Source organism: Pteronotus mesoamericanus, unplaced genomic scaffold (genome assembly GCF_021234165.1).
Source record: "Pteronotus mesoamericanus isolate MK-2021 breed Mesoamerican mustached bat unplaced genomic scaffold, CSHL_Meso_final contig_50, whole genome shotgun sequence".
NCBI lineage: Eukaryota > Metazoa > Chordata > Mammalia > Chiroptera > Mormoopidae > Pteronotus > Pteronotus mesoamericanus.
This window is the reverse complement of record NW_026555186.1, coordinates 8,547,620-8,560,517: the sequence shown is the minus strand read 5'-3', so window position 1 is coordinate 8,560,517 and position 12,898 is coordinate 8,547,620. Positions and strand designations below refer to the sequence as shown.

The 12,898-nt window shown below is 38.6% G+C and overlaps 1 protein-coding gene across 1 annotated transcript in view; it reads right to left on the bottom strand.

Moving 5' to 3' along the window:
- Positions 1–12,898, bottom strand: part of CTNND2 (catenin delta 2) — an 821,124-nt gene that overhangs the window by 537,140 nt on the left and 271,086 nt on the right. Inside the window, exon 3 of the mRNA XM_054578328.1 lies at positions 5,426–5,538. Coding sequence (XP_054434303.1) covers positions 5,426–5,538 — 113 coding nt within the window. The remainder of the gene's footprint in view (positions 1–5,425; positions 5,539–12,898) is intronic.

Genomic DNA, 12,898 nt, shown 5'->3' with positions numbered 1-12,898 from the left:
ATGGATCACATCTCATGCAGAGTTTTTTGGCAAAACATCAAATCACCCAGGTGACTCATCTCCCCCTACAGCTCAGATTTGGCACTCTGTGACTTAATGGCTTTTCCCAAAACTAAAATCACCTTTGAAAGGGAAGAGATTTCAGGCCGTTGATGAGGTTCAGGAAAATATGACAAGGAAGCTGATGGCGACTGGGAGAACTGTGTGAAGTCCCAAGGTGCTGACTTTGAAAGAGACTGAGCGGTCATTTTCCTACATACAATGTTTCTTGTGTCTGGTATTTTCTTTAATGTCTCCTTTTCATAGCACATGGCTGGATACTTTCTGGACAGATCTCATATATATAACTCCAATCACTTTTGAGTATCTTACATTATAAAAATAATGAGACTTAAATGATTGCTTTATTTAGTCCTTATTCTACATGAAATAACAACTCTATTCCACAAATATCTTCAGTTCTTAGAATCAAAACAACACATTGTTTTGATAAGTAAATTCAGATGCATGTGTACATGCACGAAAAGTAAAACTGGATATACAAATTAAACTTCTGAATGTAATACAGATAGTCACAGAGTAAAATTTATTTTCTCTAAAAATCTTTTTTAATTCAAGTTGCTCTAATACAGGGTGGGGCAAAAGCAGGTTTACAGTTGTGAGTATAATAAACAGTTTATTCTTATGTAATTATTTATTAATTATTGTATCATTTTCCATACTGTAAACCTACTTTTGCCTCACCCTGTATATCTAATACAAACTATTGAAGAGCATTGTACTCACTCTATTACTGCATAACCAATTACTATCAAATGAGGAACTTAAAACAATGTCCACTTTTTTTTTAGCTTACAGTTTTGTAAAGTTGAGTTATGGAATAATTGGGTTCTCTGTTCAGGGTCTTGAAAGGTTATCACCAGAGTTTCTGCTGGGCTACCTTCCTTTCTGGAAGTTCTGGGGAATAATCTACTTCCAGATTCATTCAGGGTGTGAAATGAATTCAATTCCCTTTGATTATAAGACTGAGGTCCTCTTTTCTTTGTTGACAGTAAGTCGGGGGTTGTTCTAAGTCTCTAGGAGCCATATGCACTGCTACCCACACCAGCAAAGAAGAATTTATCATGTGTCAAATCTCTCTAGCATTGAATTTCTGACTTCCTTTGTCTCTGAGCTCTAGACCACTCTCATCCTCCTCATCAGAATCATCTTCAGTCTTCCAAGAGTGAGGTCTTCTTCAGGAGTTTATGAGATAGGTCCAATTGCGATTTGATGTATTTCTCTCCCATTACCTCCCTAGTGCCCATTTGAATCAAGGGGTATGAATAGAAATCAATTTCGTTGTGCTTAAATTTTCATTAGCACTTGAGAAATCCCTACACATCCTTTGACTCAAAGTTAAAATATTCTTTGGCATGGAACTTCTAGAAGGCTCAACAGGGTCTCATCCTCAATACTTTGTTAAATTTTAATGACTTCCAAGGAAGGGACACCTGGCCCTGTTTGGGCTGGTCAAGAAGGCATTCAGAAGGGTGGAGGGTCTCAGCTGAGTATCTAGTCCATAGGAGGAGGGGGCCAGACAAAAGGGGGAGGATAGTCTAGATGCAAGGGGTCATTCAGTCATAGGCACTGAGATGGGAAAGAGTGGTATAGTTGTGAAATTGCAGAAGTGGGAAATAAAGGTCCTTTATAGACATGGTTCTGGTTTATGCATTATACAGATCAAAGTCACACCACATGGAAGATAGATCTGTGTAGACTACCATCAGAGGGATGAGTTCCAGTGATGTTACAGGGGTCTGTGGAGAATATGACAAGGGCATGGTCATAGGCAGGTCCTCAGGCCACTGGATTTATAGAAGCAATGCAAGGTCCCCAGCCTGGGAGGGAAGACATGGCTCAGAGCTACGAGACCAAGACCTCATGAACAGTTCTTTGCCTGAGAGACAGTTGTGAGCCAAGTAATCATTACTGGCCAGAGGGTGGGAGTGGGTTACCACCAAGGGGGATTTGATCATGACCCTAAATAAAGGGCATCATCGGTATAAATAATGTTCCAGCCTCAGATCTGGATGGTTCTGAAGAATCAGGGAGAAGGTATGGAACTGAACTAGTTGTAGGGAGGGAGAACGGTCCCATAGCTTGGAAAAGTTTGGCCTGGTAATAGAGTGAAGAAAGTCAAAAGAGAAGAAATGGTAGAATTACAGCTGCAGTGAGAAGCATCAATTATTTCTTTGTAGAAGAATGATAACACTTAACCAAACACTAAATGACCTGAATTCTGGAAGTTATAATATGCATTTGGTGTTTAGAAAAGTCTGTGAAGAGTTTAAGAGATGACAATTGTCCTATTTGTAGTTACTTTTATCCTAGATACTTGAATGCAGAAGCTGATAGGCTACAGCAATGGATATCCCAGATTCTTCCTTCTTCACACTTACAGTGTTCTCCTTTTTGATTTGATTGACTAGTATAAAGCTGACTGTTACAAATGCAGACCAGTAACATTTTTTTTCAATAAGTTTAAACTGTCAGTGTGACTAACAAAAAGAGGTCTTAGGAATCAGATGAAGCAATTTCCTATCATCGGTAAAGGCAGACAAAAACCAAACTATAATTATCAGTCATTTTTACCATTTATATAAAAAGTCTGAAAAATACTTTATTTTGTTTTATTTTTTCTGTGAAACTCTCTTACTGCTCCCTCTATCCCTAAGAAGTATTAAACATCTAAATTACTGCCCTCCTTTCTCAAAAATTTTTTATATTCTATTTTTTAATTTTTAAATATCCCTTTTGATGTGCTAACTAGGTTAGTCTGTCACCCTTAATGAAGGCTTGAATTTCCAAAGGTGCATTTCTGAAGCTGAGCAAACAACTAGGTTATGACAAAAAATGAACAGTGGAAAATACATATTGTGTTTTCTCCAGTGAAATATCAGTAAATTGTCTGTACTATTTAAATGCAGATTCATATCTTAGAGATTTCCAAAATACAAAATAATTAAGCTTGATGAAGACTGAGTATTATAGGGGTATATGGTGGGGAAATAACTAGGCAGTGTCGCTGTTACTTAATACACATTTAACACAGAATTACTGATAATGCATTATGCGCTGTGAGCTAAGGATACGAGAGAGAGTGTGAAGAACCAAACAATGTCATGGATAATGTTTCTGTCTACTTTGTTAGTTCACTGATGGGTTCTATCCAAGACACTTGGGACCCAAGTAAAGAAATTAACTCAATCTAATCAAATGTGAGGGGAGAAGAGTTTTTAAGAATTTAAAAGGAAATGCAGATGCAACACCTGTAATGAAGCCAGTCCTAGTGATAATTACACCGGTCTTTTTAACTTTCAGGAACAACACAGCCTCTCTCTGTTGCACTGCTCTCTGTCACCACGGACTTTTCCACTAATACACAAAGGACGTGGCTACCATCCCCTAGCACCTACCGCAGGATGTCGCAGATTTGGGGTCATTCATTTCACATTCTAAAGAGCAAGAGCCCAATTTCTTACAGGCCTGTCACTGGATGGACTGCCTTGGGTTAGATACGCATTTCTGATCCAATCAGAAGCTGGGGATTGAGGCATAGAATACAATATGGTCCCCTAGACCTGCTCCTTACCAGGGGCTAGGAGTTGGTGAACAAAATAAAAGATGTACAGTATGCAAAATATCACACAGAAAGATTAGAAATGTGAATTCCACAGGTAATCAGATCAATAAGGAAACAATTGGGTTCACAGCTAACTAGATGTTAGTTTAGTTGTGTTTATGAACCCCAAAACCCAACAAGCTTAGCTTCTGAGAAGTGTTCAACAATAAAAACAGCTCTTAAGTACATGTAGGAATCCAAATGCACTCTTATAAATGTTATGTTTCTCACTCCCTTAGACTCACCACCTCTACCAGTCAACCTTCTAAACACAACTTCAAATGGACACAGTTCACTTTTCCTTTTTCTTGTCCATCCTATTTCCATGCACTTGGGTGCTCAGACAAATCTGTGATTAGTTTAAAAGATCACAATTTACCTACTGGCTGCTTCCTGCTGCCAAGACACTACAGAAGTGGATATGCTTCCATACACTCCAAATATGGCTTTGCAATTGACAATTATATCCATTCAAGTCACCTAGTCTAACAATGTGACTTGTGATGATTTTCTCTTTAAAGGTTTACCACTGTTCCATGTAGATAAGAATAATATACAAGGCTAATGGCAGGTGACTCCAAAATGCAAATTTATTGTTGCAAGTGCAAATTTACTCTTGCAATGATAAATGCAGTAGAGCAATGGATACAATGATGTTTTAATTCTTCTGTGGCAGCAGGTAGCTAAGAGCTCACCAAACTCAAGCTCCTGCTTCCTAAGCAGAGGGGGTATAGACCCCAGGGCTAGGTATCACTGCCCCACTACCATCTGTAAGAGGCCATGTGACTGGTTCTCACCAATGGACTGTGGGTTTAATGATGTGTTTGACAACGAGGCCATAGGGGTTCTCAAGAGAAAAGTTGGGTCCTTGTTTATGATATAGAGGGGAAGCAAGGAAGCAGTTCCCTGACCAGCATCTCCTACCTCGATCTGTTGCATGAATAAGAAGCAACATGCTCTTGTGTTGAGTTACTACCATGTTGGAGTTTATTTGCAACAGAAACTTTTGTTTCCTTAACCAAGACTCTTCCCTAAAAACAGTCTCAAAAACAACATAGAACAAGGTGACAGAAAAGTACAATGCATTTCTTAGAAATGAAAGTTGACATATAGAGCTTTATGTGGGTTTTATTTCACACACAGCCACACTTTTGTTTTTAAATGTAAAAACAAGGTCCTAAGGTGGATCATTTATTCTGTGGCCAAATGACTATATTTTGTTTTGTTTTCCCATATTTCATAGCCTCAAACTAGCCCCTAATGGAATAATCACTCTATCTATGAATTTGAAATATTTTTTTTACACATGGCAATTGAATGTGTGGTTGACACGGGAGGAGCAATTTTATAATTTAGCATCCTATATTAGCAAACAGTATCGGTTCCATCAAAGTGTTCTCTCATTTCCAGAACCTGCCACCCTGGATCATTCAGAAAAGAACAACAAACTGGGAGACTGTGATATGGCATCTCCTGACTTCAAGCAAGTGGACTGAATTTTTGTAAAGCCTTCCTTAGTGTAAAATTAGGCATACTTTGCGGTCAGGGCAGGGACTAATTTTGTTGACAGAGTTTCTAGGACAAATCCGGGCCTTTCCGACAGCTTTTGAACATCTTAAATCAGGTTGGTTACAATTCCTTTCCAACATCTGACTGAATGTCCCAATTCCACTGCCAGGTTTGTAAGGAGAAGATAAACACCACAATTCACTTTCACTGGCAATGCAAAGCACAGGCGGCGGTAAGCGGGCTGCCCAGTACCTGATACTGCTCATGCTGCCCGTGTCCGACCCCAGCTTGCATCGCTCCAGCTGGCTGGCCACGATCTGGCGCTCTGCCTCCAGCTCTCGAGTCAGTCTTTCAAACTGTAATTCCTGAAAGAGAACCACCAGAAAGATTAATTCCATCATTTATGTAGAAAGAGCCATCCAGGCCCAAATGACAGGACGGTCGATGGGGGACAATCTGACTTACCAAGATGTCAAATTGAAGAAATTGAGAGTGTTGATGTGGAACCAAAGAATAGTTTGCAGTTCAGACAGACGCAAGTTTCTATCACAGACCTGGGACCCATGAGCTGCAGGGCCTTGAATAAGTTATTTCATCTAAATATCACTTCTATCATCTATAAAATGGGTTTACAATACGTATTTCATACAGTTGAAGTGAGAACTAAATGAGACACTGTCCATGAAAAATCAGCCTATGCTATGTTTGGCAGATGTCCAACAATCCTACAGATACCACAAGTGAAACATTTAATTTTTCTATCATTTGGAGTATCGTGTTTATTCCCTCCTGGCCTTCCAGCTGCCTCAGTATACTAATTTGATCCTCATACGACTTACATATTGTAGATTGAAGAAAAGTAATGCTCAAACCTATATTTCCTTATGCTTTAAATTTCAGCAGAATAGCAATGATGAATTCTATACAGGCTAGTTACTAAGGGAATGACCTTTGAAATTTTGCTGTATCATTTTTAAAAATAACCAGTTAAACCAATGAAGAAGAGTTCTACAGAGCCTCCCAAAATCCACTGTTAAAGGAGTAACTTCAATGAAAAACAATTCAGGCAGTATATCAAGAATCTTAGCTGTTCCAACTACTGGACTTTGTACCACATTTTAGTCTTTGTATTTTACTTTCCCATACACTTAAGTTTTCAAATAAATTATAGCAAATCATGTGCTTTAACTAAACATTTCAAGAAATGTTTTTACTATGTCATATTTAACTTCTTTTAAAAAATAAACTGTCTGCACAGTTATGTTTTGGTGATAGAAAAAGGAATGCTGAAAAATAATGAAATATAGAGTTGTGGTCAATTTTGGAAAACTAAAACTCCCAACATTGCAGGGATTTGACTTTCCAGAATAGATGAGTTATTGTTACTTATTACCCTGGGACACCCTTGGGTGCGACCTTTAGAAGGTAGGATCTATTTTGTCTTCTATGTGAATTAAGAATATCCTCCCTTTTTTCCATAAGAGCATAATTTTTTAATGTTGACATTATTTAGGGGATCTAGGTAAGACCCACTGTACATAGGACAGTTCAGCTTTTCCCTTTACAGATGCTAAAATCTAGGAAGCATGCTTTTGTTTGAGATCAAACGTTTATTCTTATATACTTGGAGGACAGCAAAGATTATTTGTAGAGAATGAGAACCAAGACCTCTGCTCCACATTATTTTGTGCAGCTAAGCTTCTCTTCTTCCGCTGTCAAGTTCTGCTTTTTTCTGTAACCTTCTTTCCTCAAAAAATATGCAAGTTTTAGGAGCTTTCCATCACTAGTCTTTACAATATATTATTTTAAATTTCTCTGTATAGCAGGAAACCAGCTCATTTCTTTGAATGGTAACACCTTAAAAACATAATACCTGAGGACAAGAGAGAACGCCTCCCAGGTAGATGGATATTCATTATTTGTGTTATTTCAAGGACTTTAATTTGCTGCATGTTTGTATATGTTACCAATAGTTCAATACAGTGAGGCAGTGCCGCATTCTGAGTCCGGACTCATAAGCCTCCCTCGGACACTGCTGGGACAGGCCCTGTGCCTGCGTGTGCCTGCTCGGAGCTGTGGCTTCACCGCGCATTCCCTTCATTTCAGTCTGATGAGTGGGAGGTGATAGGAGACACTTTTTTTTGCGAGCTGCCTTTCAAATACAGTCACAATTTCCAGTGCTCCTCCTCACTTTGTAAAGATCTGCCTTTTCATCTGGCTTCATTTTCCTCCTGCCTGAAAGACTTCCCTTAATATTTCCGTATGTGGTTCTTTAGGTGATGCGTGCTTCCAGCTTTACATGGCCCACAAGAGCCCTTATTTGCCCTTATTTTTTGAAGACCACTTTTGCTCCACTTTTCTCTCATTTGCATTATTTGTGACAAAAACAAAATCTATAGTATTACTTATCTTTGTTTGCTTCTTTATATGTTGCCTTTTCTCTCTGACTCCTTTTATGATTTCTTCTTTATACCGGTGCCGGACAACTTGATTTTCATGTTCCTTGGAGTGGTTTCCTCAATTCTTCTGCTTGTGATTCACTGGGTTCCTTCAGTGTTTGGATTTAAGGTTCCCCTCAAATCTTGAAAATGTTCAGCCATTATTTCTTCAAAAAATTATTTCTCTTACCCACTATCTGCTCTTCTTCAGCAAGGACAATTAAGTGCATATTAGACTACTTGGTTCCCCCACAGCTCATGAGTTCTTTCCCCATTTTAAAAATTATTTTTCTCTCCCTTTGTGTTTCATTTTGGATAATTTATATGGGTGTTTTTGAATTAACCAATCCTTTCTTTGCCAACGTTGAATCTAACATTAATCTTATTGAGTGTATTTTTTTTCAGATGAATCAAACATCTCCAGAAGTTTCATCTGAGGATTTTTTATATCTTCCATGTCTCTATTTAACTTTTTGAACATATGGAATACACATGTAAAAACTGTTTAAATGTCCTGATTTTAGCATCTGTGTCTGTTTCAACTGATTGATTTTTCTGCTCAGGATGGACCCTATTTCTGCTCCTCTTCATGTGTTGTGATCTGTGAACATAAAACATTTTGAATATTATCTCATGTTCTGGTTATCTTCATAGTCCGACAGATATCTTCGGCTCTGTTCTGGGGCACAGTTATGTGGAAACAATTTGATATATTTGAGTCTTGTATTTATTTGTTAGGGGCAACAGAACAGCATTTCGCGTAGGGCTAATTACACCACACAGGCAGATCCTTAAGAGGGCTCCACTCCATGACCTGTAAGTTATGGGCTTTCCTGGCTGGGGTCGTGGGTGAGGCACCGCCCTTGGCCCTGGTGTGAGCACCAGGTGCTAGTTCCTCCCCTTTTTTCAGGTGATTCTTTCCCTGCCCCTCGGTGACTTCCTTACACATATGGGTTACTAGTTCTCTAGTGACTAGGAGAAGTTGATCCTTTGCAGATCTCAAGGGTTCTCTGTTTGAGTAGCAATATCCTCTCTCCTATTTGTCCTGCAAATTTGAGCCACCTTTTAACTTCCTGGAGTCTTGGTGCTGTCTCCCCAGCTCAGGGAGTGGTCTGGGCTCAGTCTGGGTCCCCCATCTGCACTGTTGCGAGGAAGCTGCCAGTTGTAAGCTGGGACAGCCACAGGGCTCATCTTGTGTGCTTCATGTCTCTGGGGAATCACCATCTTTCACTGTCTACAATTCAGAGTCTTGAAAATCGGTGTTTTATTCATATTTTTTATCTGTACATTTTCTGTTGGTGTTGTTTCAGGTAGAAGGTGTTTCCAAGTCCTGTTACTATATCTTTAATGAAAGCTGGAAGTTGGGTTTTTTTAAATAACTTTTCCCTTGTGCTTGATTTTTAAATGCATATTTTCCACCATATTTAGAAATTGACACCAAACAAATGAGTAACCAGCTAAGTACTTACATTTTCACACTTAAAAAAATTGTCGTTGACTATTACAGTATTAAAAATAGAGGCTACCTTTGGGTTGTTACTTTTATTTGCCTGATGACATTTTAATTGAATTGACATTTTCTTTATTAAGGAAACTGAATCAATGTGTTGCCTTTTAAAAATGTCCATTCAATAAGTGCTTACTTTGTCATTGTGTATATGAAACAAGCGAGTAATTAAGTGAATTATCCCTCTGTGCTTCACTAAGGTGTACACGTAAATGTCAAGGTCCTTATGGAGCAAGAAATCTTCTCTTCTTCATGTGAAATCCTATATTTTATTAATATAATAACACAAGATATAATAAAATTAGAGGCTAAAATGTTTATTGAGTGCTGACTGTTGAGTGCTTTATTACTGGGACAGTATACAAGGCAGAAACTTTTCCTGCTGGGTGGCTACTATATCTAGTCTCTCGAGTGGCACTGGCGCATAGTAGGTGCTTAATCAATATCTGTTAAATAAATGCATGTGCACTGAACTATGTGCTTTATGTGTGTTACCTTGTAAATATCTTAAAACCACTATTTTCTAGGTTCCATTCTTTTCTCGCTTTACAAAAAATGTTAGGGTGGTTAAGGTGAAAGGTTTAGCCTTGGCCAGGAGGGAAATTCTGTCTTCAAAAGCAGAAAAGAGAATAGATCAAAAATGATGTTTTAGGAGATCTGGACATGCAGAAGGAAGGCGTCGAAGGAACTAATTAATTTTGGATGTACCAAACATCCCTATTTTTAAAAATTACTTTTAGAAGCAATAGCAGTCCATTAATGTAGAGGACATATGATGCCAATATATACTACAAAGTTAATTAACATTCATATTAAAATACTTATTTTTAAAGATAAACTCTAGAGTCCAGGTTCTGAAATGAACTGCCTCACCCCGACCCAGGGGCCTAAGGCTCATGGGGAGGGCTGCTTTTGCCGCATCGTATTGCTGGCACCCTGGTAGGATATTATGCCTGGGACTGAACACTGACCTTAGGCTTGGGAACCAAAGAGCTGGAACTGTGTTCTCACACTTGGGACACTCCTGTGGCCTAAGGGCACCCATCGCATCATCTGGGGCATCATCACAGCAGGAAGTGAGGCCGTGTGCCACGGGGGATACTTTAACCGAGGGGCGGGCGGAGAAATGACAGTTGTCCAGTTCTACCTCAGTGGGATGTTTGGAGGAAAGGAGACCTCCCAGGACTGAATAATTCCCTGGGTTTCCTAGAGACTTTCAGGTGGAAGGGCATTCAAGAGAGGGGTGTTCCTAAAAAGACTGGAGGGTACTTAGCAAATCTATCAGAAAAATAAAAGTATGTGGAAATATTGAGTAAAATTTTTAAGTGAATATGTGGTACTAAATTAACTTGGTGAAGCTGAGACTTTAAAAAAGTGTTGAGGAGAAGAGTGAAGAAAGAGCTTTGAGTGTCACCTGGATTTGGAAGGTAGAAGGGAAAAGAGAATCGGTAGTATAAATAAAGGAATAATTATGTGGCAAAAGACCCCAGTTTGACTTCCTCCTTGGCGGTGGGGAAGTAATGATGTAAATCAGACTATAAAAAGTGATTGATACCTAAAACACAGGAAACAAATGCAAAAATAGACAATTAGGGCTACCCAAAACTGAAAAGCTTCATTTCCTTGCAGCAAAGGAAGGGCCAACAGATTGAAAAAGCAACCTATGAAATGAGAGAAAATATTTAAAGTGCTTAATTTTTAAAATATGTAAAAAACTCATACAACTCAATAGTAAACAATAACAAAAATGGGCAAAGTAGTTGTACACACATTTTTTCAAAAAAGACATACAAATGGACAACAGGTATATTAAAAATTACTCAATATCACTAATCATCAGGGAAATGCAAATCAAAACCACAGTGAAATATCACCTCTCACCTGCTAGGATGGCATTCATAAAGGCACAAAAGATACGAAGTTTGGCAAGGATGTGAAGACACTGGAACCCTTGTGCAATGTTGGTGGAAATGTAAAATGATGCAGTTACCAATAAAACTGTATATATGTAAAAACTTAAAAATAAAACTACCATATGACTTAGTAATCCCACTTTTGGCTGTATATCAAAAAGAACTGAAATCATATAGGTCTCTAACAACTGGTTCATTGTTATTGTTATACTTTTAATTTCTAAGACATGTTTTTTCTCCTCCGACTATTTCTTTTAATTATCATCCAGTATTTATTTTATAGATGTAAAATAATCTCTTTTCTCTCTCAGTGGTGTTATTGTTGTTATGCATCCTTCTTCAGCTCAGTTCCTATTTTATAATGATTTAGTTGATTTTAGAATTGATCATTCATGTTGTAGGCATTTCGAAATGTTTAAGTGCCCCGGCAGTCTGCTTTTATTTGGGGAGAGCGGTAGAGAGCTGCCAGACTCTCAGCATAAGGAACTTGGGAACTTAGAACTTGATATTTAATCAGTTCTAAGGTTATTTTTCAATATTTAAACATGTCTGGGTTTTCTATCTCTTGAATTTGGATGACTTATATTTGATAACATGATAGTTTAAAAAGCACTGTTGCTTTCTTCATAGTATACAAAGTAATGCTAATAGTTTATGCCTTTCAAACTTGGTGAAATATAGTTCCTTATTAGCTCATTCTCTAGGTTTATGGGGTTTGCTCTTCAAAAAGTCTCATTGCTGTTTTGGTGAGGGAGCAGGCATTAATGTAAGGGTCCAATTTGCTTTTTTTATTTGGAGGGCAGGTCGTTTTCAAAAGAATGTGGAAACCTCAGGGAAAGGAGTGCATACCTGAGCAAGAGTGAACCTAAAATGCCCCTAGCCATTGGACCCCCTGACGAATGCCCTGAGCTAGAATACTCTAGGTTATACAGGCTGGTCCTCCTGCTGTCTCTTCAAACAAAACTCTATCCCACATCAGGCTCTAAGATCTTGTTCTTAGAAGCACCGATAGCAACACAATCATGCCAGTTCTCTGTATAATGAGGGAATGGAAGATCATTTCTGCTATTACTCCTCAGGCTCTAAGATTCAGTATCTTTAGGGAATCTGACATAGTGACTGTGCTTGTAATACTGGAGCAAAATGACTGTTCAAATGTTTTCATATACTTTATTAGAAAATGAACTATGGTTGGCATCACTGTGTAAACGCTGTCCTCAGGTGTTCTTCTGCCTGCGAGAAGATCAGAGTCCTCTGACTTGTGGCTCTGCAGAAAAGATGAAAGGTCCATTTTCCACTGTGTAGATGGGATTTGCTCCCTGGTGTCCCTTGTGTCTGCATTCATCAAGGGTTTAATCCTCGCTGACCTTTTTTCTCACAACACTTTTTATCCTCATTTAACATGAATGAGTTGACTTCATAACCACAAACTCCCGGCAGTGTTAATTTCATACCATGGAGACACATTGTGAAGACAAATGTGAAGGGAAGGTGGCACATATGACAGGGTAATAATAGGAAGCCTTCAGCAAAGTGTCCAACAAATCTGGAAAGCAGGAGCCATGATGTCAAGATGGAATGGAACAAATCAGTGTCAACCGTATAACTATGTAGACCTCCATGCAGAGTCAAAAACAATGGCAAAGAACTGTCTGCGAAAGTTCACAAAACTGACAGACAAGTGTTTTAAACAACCACAGTGTCATCCTGGGTCACATAGCAGACAGAAGATGACAGGAATTAGCACCCTGAAGCAGAATCATAGGCTCCTTTCCAGAACAGTTTCAATAAAATAAAAATATAACAAAATACCTCTTTCTGACCCAATTCTTCAAGCTATAGGATTCCATCTGCTTTGTCCTGCCAT